The following is a 23,806-nucleotide window of genomic DNA, read 5'->3' as shown; positions in this document are numbered from 1 at the left end:
TTCTGATACTCCCTAACACTGAAATGCCTCCACAGGAATGCTTTTCTGCTAAGTGTGAATAGTTCAGCATTCATCAATTACTCCCTTATGTTATTCACATTTTTTAGTAAAAATGAACCAAACAGTTTGCAGCAATGTTTTCTGTCCTCCTGGCTTTAAAAATATCAGCAAATAAAGGATTGAACAACTGACTCAATCCTGATGAGAATATATGCAATGAAGAAAGATTAATTTAAAAATAAAACTGTTCAGTCCGCATCTCTGACAGAAGGTCCCTGCTCCAACAGAGGGCAAATCAGCACAAGCCCGACCCCATAGTGACATGCTTCCTCCAGGAAGACTGTACCTTACTCCAATAAGGATTGATCTAGCATGGGAAGGGAATATAAGGACAGAGAAAAAGGAGGGAGGTGATTGGAGAAGGGATGGAGAGAAGAAGTTTTATGGGACATATGGGGAGGGGGGATCCGGGAAGGGGGAAATCATTTGGAATGTAAACAAAGAATATAGAAAATAAAAATATTAAAAAAAAAAAGGCCACAACTCCTAATAGTGTCACTTTATATGGGCCATCCCTTTTTAAACCACGACAGAAAGGAATGTATCATTATTTGCAGATTATATGATACTATACATAAATGACTCCAAAAAATCCTATGAGTAAGGGTTAGAGAGATGGCTCAGTGGTTAAGAGCCCTTCCAAAGGTGCTGAGTTCAATTCTTAACAAATACATGGTGACTCACAATCATCTATAATGGGATCTGATGCCCTCTTCTGGTGTGTCTGAAGACAACTACAGTGTGCTCACATACAATAAAATAAATAAATTTTTAAATAAAAAAAATCCGATGAGCAGCACCTACACATAATAAACACCTTCAGTGAAGTGGGTGGATAAGAGATTAATCCAACAAAATGATAGGTGGACTGAAAAAGAAATTAGGGAAATACCACCTATCACAAAATACATAAATAATATAAAATATTTTGTTGTAACTTTAACCAAGCAAGAAAAAGACCTATATGAAAATACCTTCAAGTCTTTGAAGAAAGAAATTGAAGAACATCAGAAGATAGAAAGATGCCCCATGGTCATGGATAAATAGGATTAACAGAGTAAAAAAAAAAAAAAGCTATCTTAGATTCAACACAATCCCTACCAAAATTCCAACACAATTCATTATAGACCCTTAAAGAACAATAACACACTTCATTTGGAAAAATAATAAAATGCAGGATAGCTAAAATAATCCTGTATAATAAAAGATCTTTGTGATGAATCACTATGCTTAATTTCAAACTGTACTACAGAACTATAGTAATAAAAACTGCATGATAGTGACATAAATACAGACAGGTTCATCAACTGAATCAAATTAAAGAATCAGACATAAATAGACACATATAATGACACCTGATTTTTTGGTAAAGAAACTAGAAATATACAATTGAAAGAATGAAAGCATCTTTACTAAATGGTGCTGGTCTAACTGGATGTCTGCAAGTAGAAGGATGCAAATAGATTCATATCTATCACTCTGAACATAATTCAAGTACAAGGGGACCAAAGATCTCAACATAAAACCAGATACACTGAACTTGATAGAACAGAAAGTGGGGAATAAATACCCTTGATCCCATTGGCACAGGAGACAACTTCCTGAAAAGAACAAAACAACACAAGCACTAAGATCGTCAGCTAATAAATGGGACATCATGAAATGTACAGCTTCTCTAGTCAAAGGGTACTGTTAATAGGAAAACTCAGAAGCCTATAGATTAGGGAAAACTTTTCACCAGCTCCACATCTGACAGAAAGACAATATCCAAAATGAATAAAGAATGCAGGAAACTAGACATTGACAAACCAAACTATTTTATTAAAAATTGAATGCAAATGGTGCTGGTTCAACTGGAGGTCAGCATGCAAAATAATGCAAATTGATCCATTCTTATCTCCTTATACTAAGCTCAAGTCCAAGTAGATCAAGAACCTCCACATAAAACCAGACACACTGAAACTAATAGAAAAGAAACTGGGGAAGACCCTTGAGGACATGGGCACAGGGGAAAATTTCCTCAACAGAACACCAATAGCATATGCTCTAAGATCAACTCAGGAGACAGCAGGTGTTGGTGAGGATGTGGAGAAAGAGAAACACTCCTCCACTGCTGGTCGGATTGCAAGATGGTGCAACCACTTTGGAAATCAGTCTGGCGGTTCCTCAGAAAACTGGGCATGACACTTCCTGAGGACCCGGTTATACCACTCCTGGGCACATATCCAGAGGATTCTTCAGCATGCAATAAGGACAGATGCTCCTCTATGTTCATTGCAGCCCTATTTGTAGTAGCCAGAAGCTGGAAAGAGCCCGGGTGTCCTTCAACAGAGGAATGGATACAAAAAATGTGGTATATTTACACAATGGAGTAAATATACTAGTACCAGTCAGCCATTAGAAACAATGAATTCATGAAATTCTTTCTAGTAATGGAGTACTAGTCAGCCATTAGAAACAATGAATTCATGAAATTCTTAGACAAATGTATGGAGCTGGAGAACATCATACTAAGTGAGGTAACCCAGTCTCAAAAGATCAATCATGGTATGCACTCACTGATAAGTGGATATTAGCCTAGAAACTTTGAATACCCAAGACATAATCCACATATTAAATGATATCCAAAAAGAATGGAGGAGTGGCCCCTGGTTCTGGAAAGACTGAGTGCAAGAGTATAGGGGAATTCCAGAACAGGGAAGAGGGAAGAGATAGATGGAGGAACAGGGGAAGGGGAGAGGGCTTATGGGACTTGCGGGGAGTGGGGACCCAGAAAAGGGGAAATCATTTGAAATATAAATAAAAAATATATCAATAAAAAAATAAAAAACAAAAAAAAACCAAAACAACAAAAAAAGAATTGACAAATGGGACCTCATAAAGCTACAAACTTTCTGTAGTCAAAGGACATTGTCTAAAGGACAAAACGGCAACCAACAAATTGGGAAAAAAATCTTTACCAACACTACATACTACAGAGGACTTATGTCTAAGATATACAAAGACCTCAAGAAGGTAGACTCCAGGGAGCCAAATATCCCCTTAAAAATGGGGCACAGAGCTAAACAAAGAATTTTCACCTGAGGAACATAGAATGGTTGAGAAGCACCTGAAGAAATGTTCAATATCCTTAATCATCTGGGAAATACAAATCAAAACAACCCTGAGATTTCACCTCACACCAGTCAGAATGGCTAAGATCAAAAACTCAGGTGCTAGTGAGGATGGGGAGAAAGAGGAACACTCCTCCACTGTTGGTTGGGTTGCAAGCTGGTACTACCACTCTGGAAATCAGTCTGGTGGTTCCTCAGAAAATTGGGAATGATACTTCCAGAGGACCCCGCTATACCACTTCTAAGCATATACCCAGAGCACTCCCCAGCATGTAATAAGGATACATGCTCCACTATGTTCATAGTAGCCCTATTTATAATAGCCGGAAGTTGGAAAGAACCCAGATGTCCCTCAACAGAGGAATGGATGCAGAAAATATGGTTTATCTCCACAATGGAGTACTACTCAGCCATTAGAAACAATGAATTCATGAAATTCTTAGACAAATGGATGGAACTGGAGAACATCATCCTAAGTGAGGTGACCCAGTCTCAAAAGAAGACTCATAGTATGCACTCACTGATAAACGGACATTAGCCTAGAAGGTTGGAATACCCAAGACACAATTCATATATCAAATGATACCCAAGAAGAAGGAAGGAGTGGCCCCTAGTCCTGGAAAGGCTCAGAGCAGCAGTGTAGGGGAATACCAGGAGAGGGAAGTGGGAAGGGGTGGATTGGGAAACAGGGGGGAGGGAAGAGGGCTTATCGGACTTTCGGGGGTAAGGGATCCAGGAAAGGGGAAATCACTTGAAATGTAAATAAATAATATATCAAATAAAAAATGGAATGCAGATCTTCACAGAGAATCATAAACAGAGGAATCTCAAATGGCCAAGAAATATCTAAAGAAATGGTCAACATTCTTATCCATCAGGGAAGCGAAATCAGAATGACTATGAGATTCCATATTACTCCTGTCACAATGACTAAGAACAAAAACACCAGCGACAGCTCATGCAGGAGAGAAACAGAAACCAAAGGAACTCTCCATCATGGCTAGTGGGAATGCGAACTTGTACAGACACTTTGGAAATCAATATGGTGGTTTCTCAGAAAACTCAGTCATTCTGCATGAAGATCTAGTTATACCAGTCTTGAGTATATTTCCAAAGGACCCTCTAGCCTGCCATAAGTACACTTGCTGAAGCAAGTGTTCAAGCTTTATTTTTAATAGCCAGAAACTAGAAACAAACTAGATGTGCCTCAGGGAAACAAAGGATAAGCAAAATGTGGTACATTTAAAAAATGGAATATTTCTCTACTGTTTTTTAAGAAAAATAAGATAAGGGAAACCACCCTCTTAGAAACAAAAAGAAAGAGGGATAGGATGTGGGGTGTGAGGAGATGAGACTGGGCAAGGGGACAATGTTTGACAAGTAAATATTTAAAATAATCAATAATAATAATAAAAATACCATGAAATTTGCAGGCAAATGGATGGAACTGGAAAAAATAATCTGCAGATAAAGAAAGACAAACATGGTATGTATTTGCTTATAAGTAGATATTAGCTCTAAAGTAAAGGATGATCATGCTATAATCCATAGACACAGGCTAAGTAACAAGGAGTGTTCAAGGTGCATCATATGAATTTTCCTGGGTAAGAGAAATAGAAAAGAGCTTGGAAGGGACTGGGGCAGGTGCAGAAGGGAAGAGAGGGATCATAGTCATTGGAATTAGAGAGTACTGGGAGAGACAACTGGAATTGGTGGAGAATTTTCCAGTAAGGTAGAAATCTAGTGCATTAGGAATTACCAGGATTCCAGAGGGGAACTCTAGCTAAGACTCTTAGTAATGGGAAATACAGAACTTGCAGGTGTCTTCTATAACCAAGCGAGGCTTCCAGTGGAGGGATTGGGATACCAACCCAGATACAAAACCTTGGATCTACAAATTGTGTGGTCAGCAACATGTACAGGGTAATATGGCACAGAATTTGTGAGAATGGCCAACCAATGACTGGTGCCACATGAGACCCATGTCATGAAAAGGAGTCCATTCCTGATGCTGTCTAAATCAGAGTCTGGATATACCAGAGATCTAGGAGAGAACCAAATATGTCTGGCAAAAACCACCAAAAACAAAAAAGTCAATGAACTGATTCCCAATGATACTCTGATTTATTAGATCATTAATATTAATGATATTATTAGACAGCAACCTAAAGTAATTGTCATCAGAAAGGCTTCATCACATAACTGATGGGAGCAGATGCAGAGACCCACAGCAAACATTGGTGATCTCAGGGAATCCTCTTGAGTAGGGAAAGGAAGAATTTTAAGAGCAAGATAGATCAAGGACACCACAAGAAATCAACACAAAAATGGCCCACAGAATCAACTAACTCATAGGACATCACAGAGACTGAATGAAAAATCAGGGGGCCTGTATGTGGTTGATCTGTGTCCTTTGCATATGTGCTATTGTTGGGCATCTTTTTGTTCTTGTGGGATCACAAACAGTGGTAGCAGGGTTTATCTCTGACTCTTTTAACTGATTTTAAGACCATTTATTCCTATTGGGTGCCTTAGTCCAGCCTTAATATGAGTGGATGTTCCTCGTCTTATTGTAAGTTGATACACCAAGTTTGGTTGGTATTCCACGGAGGCCTGCAATTTTCAGAAATGAAATAAAGGAGGAGTGGATCTGGGGCAGAGAAGGTGGAAGGGAGGGAAAGGAAAGAAGAATGAGGGAAAACCGAGTAGGGATATAATATATAATACGTAATATATAAGAGAAGAATAAATAAGATTTAAAAATTGACTAGGTTTTATGTAAAAATAGAAATGTTTCAAATGAACTGGTATTAAGGAAGAAATGTGATAGAATCAAATATAGTATTCATTATTGCAAAACAGGTGTAGTGGGTGATGGTGACTGTCGCCATGAGTGTCCCCTAGTGCAAATGGAGATCACAGGATAATTTGTGGAATGGGTTCCCCTTTTCATCTTTACTTGGGTATTTGAAATCAAATGCAGGTTAGAAGGCCTACAAAGGCAGGTGAGTTATCCCAGTATACTACCCCATCATGTCTATAGACAATATTTAATACCCAAATTATTAGAAGGTAAAAGATGTGAAGTTCTTATCAGAGTTACAAACCAAAATGGAATACCAAAGTGTACTACACACTGAAGGACTAATAGGAGTACATACGAATGACTCTTTACCAAATCTAGAATGGATTGTTGTTCTCAACTGATCTGTAAAAGATTATTCCAATTTATACTGCTTTAAAAATTTACATGATATTTAACTAATATTTCTTATGTTTTTGAAGTTGCAATAATGTGTATGAACTACTTATCACATCAATATAACTTTAGTGCATTTGGAATTGCAATATTAATAGTTTTAGTATGTGGACATATGTATTCATCTTTAAGACAATTAAATACATGACAAAACTGTCGAATGTTCCAGAGTAAGTATCTACACTAGGGCTACTCACAGTCCACTTAGTGGTACAATGTGTCTATCATAGACCTGCTGCTTTAAAACCTATTAACATATTAAAGTCATTATTCTAATAAGTTATATTTATTGCCTCTTGTAAAGAAATGCAACATAGTATTTTCTTCAAATTAATTTCATAATTTGCATAAGGAAAAAATTAAAGGGATCTGTAAAAACTATTTGAATGAATCCAGCCCTGTACTGGCATGGAGTATCACAATCTGATTTAGTAACTATAGGTCCTGAATTTTAACAAAAAATATTCAAGTTAGACGTCCACTCAGAAAAATACAAAGTTATATAATATTCTGTCATGACTTTTATCCAACTATGTTGCCCATTATATTATAATTTCCAAGTATTTTGTTCCATTTTAAAACTACCAATATCTGCAAGGGTTTTTGGACATTGGGTGTCTAAATCAATGGTTGTGCAATCAATATTCAATCCCTTTAACTCCATTTAATTTAATTTAAGTATGATTTAAAATGATGTAGTAAATTATTGCTCATTTCTTTTACATAACAAACACTTGAAAACTAGAATTTTAACATTTTTCCTATTGCTCCTACACAATTCATCCTTAGTTATTAGTAAGTCCCCTCTTGCCTTCTTTGGATATCCAATCACAGGCTTACAGGCCCACAGGAGGAACAAACTCCAGCCAGAGTCAACAATACCAATTAGCACCAGCGATAACCAGATGGTAAAAGGCAAACACAAGAACACAACCAACAAAAACCAAGGCCACATGGCAACATCAGAACCCAGTTCTCCCACACAACAAGTCCCAGATACCTCAACACATTGGAAAAGCAAGAGTCAGATTTAAAATCAAATCTCATGATGCTGATAGATGGCTTCAAGAAAGACTTATATAACTCCCTTAAAGAAATTCAGAAGAACATCTGTCAACAAGTAAATGCCCTTAAAGAGGTAACACAAAAATCCCTTAAAGAAATACAGAAGATCATGGGTCAAAAGGCAGAAGCCCTTAAAGAAGAAACGCAAAAATCCTTTAAAGAATTACAGGAAAATACAAACAATCAAGTGAAGGAACGGAACAAAACCATCCAGAATCTAAAAGTGGATGTAGAAACAATAAAGAAATCACAAGGTGAGTCATCTCTGGAGATTGAAAACCTTGGAAAGAATTCAGGAGTCATAGATGCAAGCATCAACAACAGAATACGAGAGATAAAAGAAAGAACCTCAGGTGCTGACGATACCATAGAAAACATTGACTCAACCGTTAAAGAAAATGCAAAATGCATACACTGGTAACCCAAAATATCCAGGACACAATGAGAAGACCAAACCTAAGGATTATAGGTATGGAGGAGAGCGAGGATTTACATATTAAAGGTCCAGTAAATATCTTCAACAAAATTGTAGAAGAAAACTTCCCTAACCTTGACAAAGAGGTGCCCATGAACATACAAGATGCTTTCAAAACTCCAAAAAGACTGGACTAGAACAGAAACTCACTCTGGCACATAATAATCAAAACACCAAGTTCACTAAACAAAGAAAGAATATTAAAATCAGCAAGGGAAAAAGGGCAAGTAACCTATAAATGCAGACCTATCAGAATTACACCAGACTTCTCACCAGAGATGATGAAAGCTAGAAGATCCTGGGCAGACCTCATACAGACCCTAAGAGAACACATATGCCATCCCAGGCTGCTATACCCAGCAAAACTCTCAATCATCATAGATGGAGAAACCAAGATATTTCATGATAAAAACAAATTTACACAATATCTGTCTAAGTAACTTCTTGCTTGTTGCAAAGATACTATTTTTCCTATAATGAACACTGACAGATAATTGACTGATATACATTCAAAAGGTATTTATTGCTTAATTAAAAGTTACATATGAATTACTGATGTATTTATAAGTTTCTTAGTACATAACATAGTATGCTATACTTTCTATTGTATTCCATATCCAAATAAAGTTTTCTATAATTTTAGAGGGGATTTCTAATTTGTCAATAGATTTTATTTTTAATTAACTGCTCAAAGATAAAACAAATCTCCATTTTGCCTTTTTATACTTAGTATTAGAAATACTTAATTAAACTAGTTCATACATTCATATTAACTGAAAATATCAACTATAATTATAATATTTCCACATCAAGTATTTACACAAATAAGTAATTATAGAGACCAGGGTACTTATTTGTGACAATATGAACAAATATAATGTATTCCTTTACTATAACTAAAATTGTTATTAAATAAAATATTGGGGTGTTTCACCTTTATTATAAGATATACCTTTATATGCAATTATTTACTTTTATCATCATTTATCAGATAAGAATGTCAAGGCTAGAAGTAAATAAGTAATCCAGGATCCATTACTGAGAAGTAGTGGAAGGTTGGACTAGTCGTACCCTAGATCCTGGCTTCTTTATTACTATGCCGTCTTACCTCACTTGTCAAGACTAGGCTAAAAGACATTTCATCCCCCATTCTACCCAGACTCCTAACTACAGGATTTGCTTATGGAACCAGGTCCATTTAACTCTCATGAAAAGACTTTTGATGTATTAAAGTGTTGTGGCTTCTTGGACGTTCTTTGTTCTGAACACCCATGGCTCTTTTTCCCATACGACATTGATTCAAGAGCTGCATAACCTTGAGGTACTTATTTAAACCATATCAAGCTTGTTGTCCATGTCAGTAAGCCGAAAATACAAATGATTCCCCTAAACCTAGATATAGTAAGAGTAGACTAGCATAGTATATGAGTTAGATATGGAGATAGAAATACACAGAGAGAACTAAAATACCTTTAACACCACATATCTTCAAGAAGTTCAGGCAGTGTCTGTCAAATTGGTGAAACTCACTACTGAGGCCAGACATTTTATCTGACTGTTCAACTGGCCCAAACAACTTACCCAAAACAACATATAAGTAAATTGTTGTGTATGTATTTGCATTACCAACTCTGGTGATCAAAACAAGACATTATTGTTAGTCTGACTATCTGCACTTGAGGCAGCTCATCACATGGAAGAATGAGCTGAAACACTGATCTTCGTCCCTGACATTTGTAGAACCATGAAGCATCTGCTGATTAGGTATTATTTAACCTCCGGAGTAGGCATTTACAGTCTATGTGAATTACCGAGTCATAAACCTCCCCTTATGAGAAGGGGTCTTCCAGTCTAACCTTATCCAAAACTAGAGAAGCTATGACCACCACAACCAGCTTGGTCCCAGAGAAGGAAAATAAAATCTTAATTTCTGTAGAACATGACTTGGTAAACTCATTGATCCATATAGCATCTGTATCACATGGTCCTAGTTAAGTAACCTCATTGAAACAACCTTATTAAACCAAGTTTCTTGTCCTTAGTACATTTTGCTGTTAGTTTTCATGCTCAGATGTCCTGCCACAGCTCTGCTGTGGTATCCCTCTTATCTAGGTCAACAGCAAACGTTCCATTTTCTCAGGCTGTGCCAATTATATGACTGCAGCGAGAAATCACCAAAGCCTATTATTGTTTTAAGGTAAAACATCTATAATTCTTTGAACCAAAATGTTCAAACTTTCTTAATATTGGTCTTACCTTTTCCAGTTTTGAAAGCGCAAGAGAGTAACAATCCTTAGCTCTGAACTGCATGAACCTCATATTTGCTGGATGAGTAAGCTCAGTGATAATACTGAGACTTGAAAACAACCTAAATCAAAGAAAAATGACATCACACTAATAATCCAATATGGCACGGTTTTATAATAACATATTTATGAGTGAGTGATTGTTAGCCTTAGGCATAAAACTATCTCTAATTATAACAACAGGCGCTGCCACATAAAATGATCTATAAAATACAAGAAAAATGAAATACTATTCTTCCCAATATTTTAACCAACATGTTAGTACTATGAGGAAAAAATAAATTCAACAATTTTCCTTTTATTAGACATTTTATCTCCATAATTATGAAACATCATGGAAGAGGAACTCATAAAGTTGATTTAAGAAGTTATTAAGATTACTTTGTGGATGATATTAAAATAAAATATACAGATATTTTGATTGCTAAAAAAATTCACTGATGCTTTTCTTGTCCATATTATGAGTTATCTAAAGCTATGGCTGCCTAGTATAATGATGTATTTTTTCTAAAGGTCATATCTTGGTACAAAGAGCTTCTTGAGATAAGAAACACTATAATTCAGGTAGAATTCACCAATGAATTGAAGCTAAGGTTAAAGCATTAATAACAATGTTAAAAACAAACTAAGAGGGCTGGAGACATGATTCAGTGGTTGAGACCACTGGCTGCTCTTCCAAAGGTCCTGAGTTCAAATCCCAACAACCATGTGGTGACTCACAAGCATTTGCAATGAGATCTGACTCCCTCTATTGGAGTGTCTGAAGATAGCTACAGTGTACTTACAAATAATAAATAAACAAATCTTTAAAAAAAGAAACTAAGATATTTTTGTACTACTTTCTCTTTTATGTCTTTTTTTTTTACACTCAAAATTTGACAAATCCACAATCGCTCACTTGATTGCTCACCATCATGGAGAAATGCATCATGATGTTACAGTAAGCGACTCTTTATATGCTTCTGATGCTGCTCTGGTTGAATCTGATCTTCATCTATCTCTTTTAGATTTTCTGATTCTGTTTTGGGATACTTCAGTCCTTATGTAGAGATTTTCTATGGTAATGTGCCTCCCCCCCAAGAAACAATGTCTTTTAAGTTAAACTAAGTTTACTTTTAAAACTAATTTAACTAAAGTTAAAAATGGCAACTAGTAGCTTGAACTCATCCCGAAACGCAAGGATTAGCACTTAGAGAAAACATGAGACATATCTTTGAACTCTCAAAACCAAATCAAACTTCTGTTCTGCTCGTTTCATAGTAACTCCAATGCTTATGTTGTGCCTGCTTCAGCAGCTGATTTCTTGACAGCACTTTACAAAAGAATGTACTTGTTGGAAAGAAGAATACTATCCATGAGCCACAGTGATGAGATTGGTTTTTATATTTCCTAGGGCCTAATTTTTCCTGACTCTCATGGAATGTTACTAAAATGCCTCCCATCTGCCAGGCAACAGTGGAAATTAGCACTTGAGCAGGCTATAGCAGGCATGTGACAACTATTCATGATTTTTCTCTCAGGTCTCTTTCCAAGTGCTGTCTTGACCTTTCATATTAATACTTGAAGCTTTTCTTCAGAACAGCCCCCTTCACAGTTCTATGGGAAACCTGTACATCCTCTTTCTTACTTAAGAGGGCCTAAAACCTTGCTATCATTCATGCTTTATAATGTAGGAAGTTGATGCCTTTATCATAGTTTTGATGACAGACAGATCTTATTTCTTTGTCTAAGTAACATATAATAAGGGTAAAATAAATAGTACCAGCAAACAATGGCCTGATTATAATTCCCTTTTATTAGGTTTAACATTAAAAAGCACAGTAATTTCATTTGTGTAACATGTCACTGTTTTGAATGTTACATAAGAATGTACATTCTGAATATCATGAACAGTGTGTGAAACATTTACTCAACATTTATTCAGACAGATAGTATATTTAAAGAATTTAAATGTTTCTATTATTGTTGTTATTATTATTATTATTATTATTATTATTATTATTGTGTGTACAGGGGGAGTAAGAGAGGAAGGGAGAGGCAAGAGGGAGGTAAGGAAGGAAGGACAGAAGAAGGATAGGAGGGAGGGAGAGAGGCATTAAGGGAGGGATCCTGACTACATGTCAGGCACTATTCTGCCTAACCAAATCGCTGCTATGTCTTAAACACCTGTTAGTGCTCTTTCAGCTTTTCTTTTCTTAGCTTTTCTGCCTAAGATGCAGTTGCTTTCTTGTTTACTTTTCTCCTCAACCTTTACATGCTGGAAATCAAGGCTATATATATATATATAGCCTCTGGATCCTCTAGAATCCAGTTAAAATGTGAACTCTTAAATCTTTTGAAGTGAAAACCTTCCCTAAGGGTCCTGGCATTTGATTTTCACACTATCTATTGGCCTATACCCTAGGGGATTTACTTTTATGAAATAACAATATCTGGAAGTCTAGATGTTTCTTGCAGGACCTACTAATGTCTATCGTGCTGTATCTCATTATATTTCCCTAAATAACACATCTTTTGTGACATATTTTCTGAAGTTTTTTTCATGTGGTTGGGATGATTGGGTCGGTAGGAGACACATTCTTTATAGAGATTTTATAATGTCTGTATGCCAAACAGTCTTGGGATAGTTTTATCATCTTTGCATTTTCATTTCAAATCACAAATGGTAGTTTGTCATATAATCACCTTTAATGCAAAGACTCTTTAAAAAAATACAAAAGTCACCTCAAGGGGAAAAAATGTCAGTTGATTTTTGAACTAGCCAACTACCTAAACTCATATTATTATTTGAATTTTAAAGTCATCAATAAAATAACATCACTAAATATAATTAACATATGGATATCGTAATCAATATCATGTAATGTTAAATATTTACTTAAGTGAATAAAGAATGTCAATAAAGTGACTCAACACAAAGTCTTATGTCTTCGTCAGGCACTAAATGCTGCACTCTATATTTGAACTTCCTTCTTTGCTCTTTGTGTCTCTTCCTCCTTTTTGCAAGACTATAAGTCAGTTGACTTAGTCTGACTCTATCTTTTCAGTGTCTGCAGACTTGCACTGGTCTATGCAAAAACACTGCATGAGTTCAGATCACACAGAACTAGTTGTGTAGCTGTCTTTGTGACTCTGGGTGCACTTGGTGGATTTAGTAAATCTGCTATTGGTCAAACAGCAAGACCATATCCTCTTGAGTGGTATTTGATGTTTGGCTGTTGGGAGTTTCCAACATGTATTGTAAATCAAGAGAACGAGCTACATTATTCCCTTAAACTTCAGGTGGGAACCACCCTCTCCTTCCTTTTGGGCAATGTTTTACAATGGGTATTTTACTGAAGAAATTGAAATGCAGGAAAAAAATGTTAACTCCACTCCTGTAGGTGTCAGAATCTAGCTAACACTCCAAAGTTCAGATTCAAAACCCCTCTTCTTATCAGTATAATAAAAAGTGGACATGCGGGAAAGAAACCTGGATGATCAAAGGCAACAATATGTTATTGAGTATCTATTAATATGATTATGTTTTATACACTAAAACTCTATTTTCAAAATATAAAGTATACCACTCACCAAGCATACAGAGTGCTAGGCTTGTTTCTTTTTTTTTTTAATTTTTTTATTCGATATAATTTATTTACATTTCAAATGATTTCCCCTTTTCTAGCCCCCCACTCCCCAAAAGTCCCCTATGCCCCTTCTCTTCCCCTGTCCTCCCACCCACCCCTTCCCACCTCCCCGTTCTGGTTTTGCTGAGTACTGCTTCACTGTTTCTTGGTCTTGGGATAGAGGGTTGATGTCTAACATATAATTTAACAAAGACTTGGCAAAAGTCTATTATTAGAATTTTTTGGTCTTCAAGAATATAAAGAGGTATAAAAGTGAAATACTCATGGTTTAATCTTTTGAAAACTATGAAGAGAATAGAGGTGAATAATTATCAGCCTCTGCATGTTAGTTAAATAGTGATAAACTGAGGCGATGGACTTCTCTCAGATGAAGAGACATCAAGACGCTAGTGCATTAGTAAGTTCTGAGGCAAATATAGCTTCTAAATAATAGAAGTGTATTTCATCTTTTAGAGAATTTTTACTTTCCTGTGTAGTATGAATTGTACGTATTTGTACCAGGGTTCTTTCTCTAACTCATTAGATGTAATAGAAATATATACAGATAAGAGGTAAATGCTAAGATTGGTTACATAATAATTAAAATGGAAGGACCTGATTGTATTTGAGTTGCTTTTGTCCTTGAAATTTTATTTACCATAAGATGTATGTGCCCTGCCTCTTATGCATAAATGAACTCACATTTATTATTTTAAACTAAGTAATAATGCATTAGCTAAGCCTGCCACCTAGTGAAAATTTAAAAGTAATACTTGCCAAATAAAGTATTATAGAGCCCTTTATATCTATAAAAAACATGTGTATTCAATTATAGCACTTATTTATGTACTCATTTACTAACATATCTAATTAAGTTTCTTATAATTGCTGATACCTAACATCTATTTCTCAGGCTTAATATTTGCTAAACACATTTTGAATGCTAAGCAGTTTAGAAATAACGTTATATAATAAGCCTCTTTTCCCTAGACACCAATAATACAGTAAAACAATATTGCAATTAATAAATGTTATAATCAGTTTTAGTTCATCCTTTATCACTACTTTATTTTTATAATTTTTATATAATATTTAAATAAATTTAAATAAAATAAAATGATCACATTCTCTTGCTTGGTAATCTGTTGTTTGGATTTTCTCTTTCCCACCTACCCACTCTTTATTATTGTGGAAAGAAGAGGCAGTTTTGAAACTTGAATTCCGGAGGTTACTTAGATTCTGACACCTACAGAAATACTACAGTAAACACGTCTTGTTTTTCTCTGCTTCAGTTTCTTCAGTAAAGTGCCATTGGAAAAGGTAAAGGTAAAGGATAAAAAAAGAATTTTTTTCTCACCTGTGTATGCTTTGAAGAGATAATGCAGATAGTTCTCTTTATATGTAATAAAAATTGGAAACTCCTGAAAACCAAACAACTAAATACCAAGTCTAGTGGGTGTAATTAAATGCTTATGAGCTCTGGAACATGTTTGCTAAAACACCAGTCCAGCCTTCGAAAGGCAACTGCATGCTCCATTGTGATATGTGATTGGGACAACCAGTCTGACCAGCTCATGTCTCCATTTCTCTGACCAGTAATCTTTATTAAATCTAGACAAAGGTTTTCAGCACTAAAACACTTGCTCTCTGACCCAAGAAAAACTCTGCTTGCATTTCTGTCTACAATGAAATTTCCCTTTAAGTTTTCTTTTATAGTAGAGCTGCTTTCTAAGATGTAGCTTCTCATGAAATGTATGCTTCTAGTTTAAGAGACAAAGAACCTGGAAACCACTGATATTAGTGGCTTTGGTTAGCACTGACATTTTGCCACCACAGTCCCCATAGTTATATTCAATAGAAAACAAAACAAACAAAACAATACTCCATCAAACTCCAAGACACCTCTCCCCATCTTGACAGTGTTATATTGGTTTTAGTAATTGTGAAGTACAACTACTATAGATAAACTTTTAATTAAATTGCTTAATATTTCTTAACTGACTACTGTTAAGAAATAACTCTTTACATACAAACTCTTCCAGCAATGTCTATGTTATTGTTCCTAATCACTATATTGATAACTAGTAGATTCTCAAATTTTACTAGATGCCTGATAAAACTGTGAGCTGTGCGTCTTCCATTACTCTTTCTCAGGAGCAAAGGTTGAGTCTGTTCAGAGGTCAAGTATATTTGGCTTAAAGGTCACTGTGCCCTGCTCATGCTAATAGAAGTTTTGGTTTGTTTTTAAAAAATGATAGATTCATGAGTTGTTTGCATGTTCACAGTGCTCATTATCTTACAAGTTCTGTCAGCTAAATTTTAACAAAGAAAAATCAACAACACTTCTTACTGAAACAAAATTAACACAAATGAAGTTTTGAAGGAAATTACCTCTAGATGTTTATCATTTAAGAAAGCATCAATTTAAATGCATAATGAATGAGCAGTAACCCATTTTTTGTGTTCTATGTAGAGAAACTTTTGTTTCTCAATTCCTAAGGAAAATGTTTCCTTTCCCTTTGACCTAAAACTTGGTCTTTTGCCAAATGTTGTTTAAACAAATACTAGACCATCTAAATGCTGATTTTCTTTCTCAGAAACAAAGGTTCAGTTTGTTCAGATGCCAAACAACTCCAAAAAAGAACAATACAATCTAGTTATTTTGAATCCAATTTTGATGTGCTTGTTTAAATTTAGCTTAGAGAAAAACACATTTCATAATGCTATGAGAATATAAAACATTTTATAAAAGAAATGATGCATGTGTATGTGTATATATATGTGTGTATGTATACATAATATACATATGTGTGTGTAATGTGTTCATGTATACCTATATATACAGGTATATATACACATGAGTGTGTAGATCAGATATTATTATTTTCTGGTGTCATATTCACCTTATAGACGATATCTATAAATTCTATAAGGAAATTACCTCTAGATGTTTATCATTTAAGAAAGCATCAATTTAAATGCATAATGAATGAGCAGTAACCCCTTTTTTGTGTTCTATGTAGAGAAACTTTTGTTTCTCAACTCCTAAGAAAAATGTTTCCTTTCCCTTTGACCTAAAACCTGGTCTTTTAGGTCAAAAGACCTAATGAGTTAGAGACTGAACCTCATTCATATGTCTAGAGCAGGCAACTGATAAGCTCTAAGGATCTCACTTCTTTGTCCCCCAAGCTCACAGACTGTACTTGCAGGCTAGTAAGATGACTTTTTATTTGGATTCTGAAGTCAGGAACTCATGTATATGAACTAACTTCTTTGAGCACTGAGATATATTTCTAGACCCAAGATTTCAAAGAAAGGAGTTATTTCTCCTTACATTTCAAACACATATACACATTTTCTGGTACTTCTTTGTTTGGGAAGAATTGCGTTAGTATTTCTATTTAAATGTGGAGCTAGGTGGTAGTAAGCACAAGTGATATAGGTAAAACAGGGTGAGACTTGACAGAGGTCTTCGATGTTAATGTTTTTGGTATTTAGATATGGTCTCTGGGGAGGAGTAAATCAACTGCTTACTATCTAGAAACCTGATTTCTGAGTAATGGAACAGAAATACTCTCAACTTTCTCTAGGGACTCTGAAGTTTCTGGGTAGTGGTTTTTCAGACAATTTCATGCTATAAAGGACAAAAATGACCTCAAGTCTAACCCAAAGAAACAAATAAACAAATCAAAAACAGTGTTTAGTACCTAATCTCTATATTACAAGAGAACCTAGGTACTTCACATTATTAAAAGAAATCTGAATGTTTTGAGTGGCCCAGCCAACATTTGTTGCTAAAGGTATTGTGGTGTAGTAAACTTTATTTAAAACTAGTTGAGCTGACATCTTGAACAGTATACTGAGACTATGCGGCTGTGGGCATCAATAAATCCTATTACACAGAGTGATGATAAGAAAGAGTATAAGAGGCAGTAAGAGGAGACTCTTAATGACAAGGTTGACCAGTAGACAAGTTGTTGGAGGATTAGTACTAAGCTTTGGAAGGATTTTATATCACTGCTGGGATCCCCTTTAAAGTATGCTAGCTTTTAAAGATAAAGGCAAGAGGCGGCTGTTCTTTCAGGATGTAGACCCTCTCTCTTTCTAGATTGTCAGCTATCTGTAAATAAAGAACCCCTGAAAGATCCAACTCCTGCCTCTGCTTATTGGTATTGGGTGACAGACTGCTCAAAGTCTGGTATTCTGGTATAAACTGTGACTGATTAGCACCTCAAAGATGTGGAAAGCTGGAGTGTTAGGATCTATAGCAAAGTGACATCAGGCTAACTTTAGTCCCTTTGGCCTTTTACTGCTAACCTCTATCTGACCTAATATTCTTACAACATATAATGGTTTTACACTCTCCTTTTGAAATCTAACACACCACTAGGTTCCACCAATCTAAAATTTAAAAATACTATCACAAGGCATCTGAGACTTACAGCAGAGACCTCTCTCTTGGTGTATGCCATCTACCAGGCACTTCCAATGATACATTTTTTTCAAAAGGCTTTGATTTTTTTACTTTTATTTTTATTCTTTAACTATAAAAACTTCATGAAACTGTTTCCATCCTAGAACATGTTATTTGGGACAGCGTGTATCTATGTGTCTGTGGCATGGCAAGTCACATTTGTGCCCAGCTTAATCTGCCGTCTCCTTCCCTAGAGATGAGAACTAAGATGTTTTTTAATGGATACTAAGAGCAGTCATAAGAATAAGAGCCTATACAGGCAAATCCACTATGAGAGAATGAACAAATCAAAATTATAATGAGTTACCCTCAAATTTTTTTTGCCTAGGCTTTGGTCATGGGTCATGCCTATGATCTGTGAAATAAAATTGGGGGTGGGAAAACAGAGACAGGAGAATCTTCAGCTTGATACACAGTGAGGGTTTGTCTTAAAAAAACCCAAAACAAACAAACAAACAAACAAACAAAAACACCCTGCAAAATAATAACCTAATAAGATAACTCTGTAGAGTTGCAGATATCACTCAGTAGAAGAGCACATGTTCAATATTTGCAAGGGACTGAATTCAGTTTCCATTGCTGCCCCCCCCCACAAAATCCAAATCCAAAAAGACTTATTTTGGTTATTCCGGTAAAAGAATTCATTTGACACAAAACACATCATACTGGAATCTCCTTGTATTCCTGTCATCACTGGACAATTTTTGGGAGCTCTAATCAATCTGATCAGGATAGAATGGACAGACAGAGGGATGTAATTCCTTTTATAATCTGTATTCCAAAGATATACTTGTATGTCAAATTGCAGAAAGAAATCTACATGCATATATTAATAGCTTAGCATGTAAACACTACTAATGAATTGTGCTGAGTTAACAAACCCTCACCCCCAAGTCCAGAAGCTCTGGAGGAGAACAAGGTTAACACTGACAGATACTAACGTCACTCAGCATTTCAAGAAATGCCCTAGACAAGACATCTCGAGAATATCAGTGAAAGGAATGATTACAGGAGAAACACAGATATGACACGTCTCTCTGAAGTGTTACTGGCTACCTCACCAGAGGGGCAACCCTGAGTTCTGGAATAATTGACTGCCTCTGACCCACTCTTATCCCATAAAGCTGGGGATGACATGCAAAAAAAGTTATTAGGTAACCCAGTCTCAAAAGATCAATCATGGTATGCACTCACTGATAAGTGGATATTAGCCTAGAAACTTTGAATACCCAGGACATAATCCACAAATTAAATGATGTCCAAAAAGAATGGAGGAGTGGCCCCTGGTTCTGGAAAGACTCAGTGCAAGAGTATAGGGGAAATCCAGAACAGGGAAATAGGAAGGGGTGGATGGAAGAACAGGGGGACGGAAGAGGGCTTATGGGACTTGCTGGGAGTGGGGACCCAGAAAAGGGGAAATCATTTGAAATGTATATAAAAATATATCAATTAAAAAAAAGCCACTTTCTTGTCAGGTCACTGGCTCTCTGACTAAAGCACAATTTCAGGATTCGACTTCAGTTCTTAGTTTTTAGTTTTATGTAGCCCAAATACAAGTATCTTATTTATTTTATTTACTTTTATTAATGTGTGTGTGTGTGTGTGTGTGTGTGTGTGTGTGTGTGTGTCTACATGCACATGAGTACAGGTACTCAGAGATGCCAAAGGAGGATGTTGGATTATGGAGGTAGAGTTACAGGTGTCTGTAAGGTGCCAAATATGGGTGCTAGGAACCAAACTCTGGTCCTCTGAGAGAGCTTTATGAACTTTTATTCACTGAGCATCTCCTTCTCTCTCTCTCTCTCTCTCTCTCTCTCTCTCTCTCTCTCTCTCTCTCTCTCTCTCTCTTTCTCTCTCTCTCGTTTCCTTTTCCTTTTCTTGTGCTTTTCTTTTCCTTTTTTCACTTTGTTTTTTTCTTCCTTCCTTTTTATGGTAGTTTGAAAGAGTATGTGTGTGCCTACAACCCCATAGCCTCCCATATCTGCCTGCTTAGTCCCCAGGGAGTGGTCTATTTGAGAAGGATTAAGAGGTGGCCCAGTTGGAGTAGGTGTGGCCTTAATTAATAAGGTGTTACTGGGTGTGGACTTTCAGATTTCAAGAGCCCAGGTCAGGTACAGTGTCTCTCTTTCCCCTCTGCCTATGAATCAGGATAAAACACTCTCAGCTGCTTCTGCAGCACCATGATGACAAAACACAAGTTAATGTTTTCTTTTACAAGTGTTCTTAGCCTTGATTCACAGCATTAGGGATGTGGAGCTTGAGGAGGTGGCCTCCTGCGTTCAGGCAAAAAACCCAGTGACCATGGATGCTAACACATCCACAAAACTTTTGACCCAAAATGTATCCTATCTACAAGAAAATGTAGTGATTGGAGATGGAGTAGAGACCATGGGAATAGCCATCTACTAACCTGAGCATCCTGAGACCCATTTCATAGAAAAGCACCAATCTCTGACACTATTAATGACACCCTGTTATGCTTGCTTACCTGAATCTAACATGGATGCCTTCTGAGAGACTCGCCCCAGCAGCTGACTCAGACAGATGCAAACATCCATAGTCAAACACTGGATGGAGTGTGGAAATTCTTTTGGAAGAACAGGAGGAAGGATTATGACCTCTAAGGGGATAGGAACCCCACAGGAATATCAACAGTCAGCTGACACGGATCCTTAGGGCTCTCAGAGACGAGACTACCAACCAAGGCACATACAAGGACTGGATCTAGATCTCCTAGACTTGATTTGCCAGTGTGGAGGGATGCCCAGAGGCAAACTGGATCTGCTCATGGAAGAAGGGGAGCTGGTATGGGGGAAGGATTGTTGGAGGGGGTAACCAGGAAGGGAAGCAGTGAGCCGGGTGTAAGTTGAATAAGAAAAAAAAAAAAAAAAGTTGCCTTGGTTATGATGTTCCCTCCTGGCATTAAAACAGTGACGAAGGTACTTTCCTTTTTCTTTTCTTTCTTATTGAATGTAGTATACTGGGCCCAAGCTGACATCAGGACCAATAGCAAAGTTCATGTCCAATGTGCATGAAAGAGAAAAGTCTTGATTTCCCCAGGTCCCTTTAGAAATAAAGCAGTCTGCTATCTCTCTCAGTTCATCAGAAAAATGCATATGATATCTATTTCCTCTCCCTTTTACCTTGTTCCTTATGAAAATGTGGTCACTTTCCAAGGAACTTCTGCCCTCTTGGCAACATCTCCCCAGAACATAGCATTCTGTAACTCACAGACTTTAGTGAAACAGAGGCAAAAATGAATAAAAAAGCCTTTAAAAAATACAAGTGTCACTAAAATCTTTCTAGGATATGCTAAATAAAAGAAAATTTAAATTTAACAATCTGTAGACAAGTTAATTATTGAATAATTGATTGATAGTGCAGTCCAGGCTCATATTGAACTTGCTACGTGGCAAAAGATGAGCAAGATATTTTGATTCTCCTGCCTCTATTCCTGAGTGCTGATGTTTCTTATTTATGTCATCATGTTCAGTGTTAATTGTTGCTACGCATCTAACCCAAGACTCCATGTACACTAGCCAAACAGTCCACCAAGAGAGTTCCTAGGTAACTTAATGCATTTCATGAAAATTACTTGTATTCAAATCATTTTTAAATAAGTTCATATTTTATGTTCTGACTCATAACACTAAACAATAAAATAAAAATATGCAACCTCAAAATAGCAGCAAGATAAATGTAAATTAGAATATAAGTATGAAGATATCTGGAGAGGAATATAAGGACAGAGGAAAAAGGAGGGAGGTGATTGGAGAATGGATAGAGAGAAGAAGGTTTATGGGACATATGGGGAGGGGGGATCTGGGAAAGGGGAAATCATTTGGAATGTAAACAAAGAATATAGAAAATAAAAATATTTTTTAAAAAGTATGAAGATATCCTTTTGATAAGGAAGGCTAAAATAAAAAATTATAAGGCAGGATCTTTGTATGGCATAACAACATTTGTTCTAAGAAAAGAGAGCTGATTATTCTACAGTCAGAAAAGAAAGTTGGCAACAAAGGGCACTTATCATGAAGGTCTAAGTAAGTCACAAAGGATTGTGGTAGGGTGGGGCAGGGAGGGTGTGGTGGTGGTGATGGTGATAAACCTTAAAGATGGTAAAAGTAAGAAGATTAAGTGTATTAAAAATCCTGAATCATTCTTACAAGTACTTACGTTTCAAACTTCTTTTTAAAAGCATTTTAAGTTCTACTTATAAAACATTTTGTAAATGTTTTCTGTTTCTGTTGAAAGGATATCAGAGTCTAGCTCCTAAACTTAGGGAACCTGGATTCTCTAGTTCTGTTCTAGTTCTCTAAGATGCTTGGACATCAGCTACAAGACAGACAAAGTAAAACTAAGAAAGAATCCCAAAGAGTACACATGGAGGGACCTATGGCTCCAGCCGCATATGTAGCAGATGATGACCTTGAGGGGCATAGGTGTGAGAAGGGGCACTTTGTCCTGTGAAGGTTCTATGCTCCAATGTAGGGAATGTGAGCGTGGGTGGGTGTAGGAGCAACCCCATAGAGGTAGGGGTAGGGGGATGGGATAGGGGGCTGGGATAGCATTTGAAATATAAATAAAGAAACTATTCAATAATAAAAAAAACGAATCCCTGGTGTACTTGGTGGAAGAACCAACTTCTTCTTACAAACTTTGCTTGTATTTGGTCATAAGGGATTTTGGGGGATCACAAGGTCTTTGACATCCATCACCTATTTTCTGAAAGATTTCATCCTGGCAAGGAGGAAAATTAGAACCAAAAGACCAGATAATTAACAAGAAATGGCTGTGTTTGCAGGGGCAAACATTTTAGATATTCACATTTTTATTAAGTTAAATAATTATATTATTTAATATATAATATATAATTAATATATATTATTAATTAATGGTATTATTAAGTGGATAGATAGATGAAAGAGAGAGAGGGGGGCACAGCAAATTTACAGAATCATTCCTGGTGTAGTGGGACATGTTTATGAAGTTGAAGCAAGACAATCATGAGATTGAGGACTGCATGGCTTCACAAAGACAATTTGTTTCTCAGCCATCAACAGAAACGGAAATGGCGTGCAATGTAGCAAAGGTTCTTATGCCTCACTTCCCACTGAGGGCCATGCCTGTGGAATGACAAATTTAGCATTTATGGAATGAGGCCAACTAGTAACCACACCCACATTGGTGAGCCTTGTTGTGGCAAGACCCCAAGGACCACACGTCTTGAAGACTTCATGCAGTTGTGTAATTCCGATCTGCTTTCTGCCCTCACACCCATCTTGATATAGGAATGATATGAAAACTTTAAGGGGGCTTCCAGTCCCTCCCTGGGCAGTATGTCTTGCACTCATGATAATAATGCTTGATATCTTCCAGTCATTGCTGCTGGGGGACCACCTTTGAGAAGAAGTTGAGTTGTAGATTGTCAGCAATGACACCC

General features: G+C 36.4%; 1 protein-coding gene across 1 annotated transcript in view; it reads right to left on the bottom strand.

The window, feature by feature from the left end:
• The window catches only part of LOC127697044 (potassium channel subfamily T member 2), a 145,034-nt gene that overhangs the window by 5,523 nt on the left and 115,705 nt on the right, over nt 1-23,806 (bottom strand). The window contains exon 14 of the mRNA XM_052199920.1: nt 10,229-10,340. Coding sequence (XP_052055880.1) covers nt 10,229-10,340 — 112 coding nt within the window. The remainder of the gene's footprint in view (nt 1-10,228; nt 10,341-23,806) is intronic.

The sequence above is a fragment of the Apodemus sylvaticus genome, chromosome 12 (genome assembly GCF_947179515.1).
Source record: "Apodemus sylvaticus chromosome 12, mApoSyl1.1, whole genome shotgun sequence".
Taxonomy (NCBI): domain Eukaryota; kingdom Metazoa; phylum Chordata; class Mammalia; order Rodentia; family Muridae; genus Apodemus; species Apodemus sylvaticus.
Note: the sequence above shows the minus strand (reverse complement) of the source record. Positions and strands in the feature narration are given on the sequence as shown.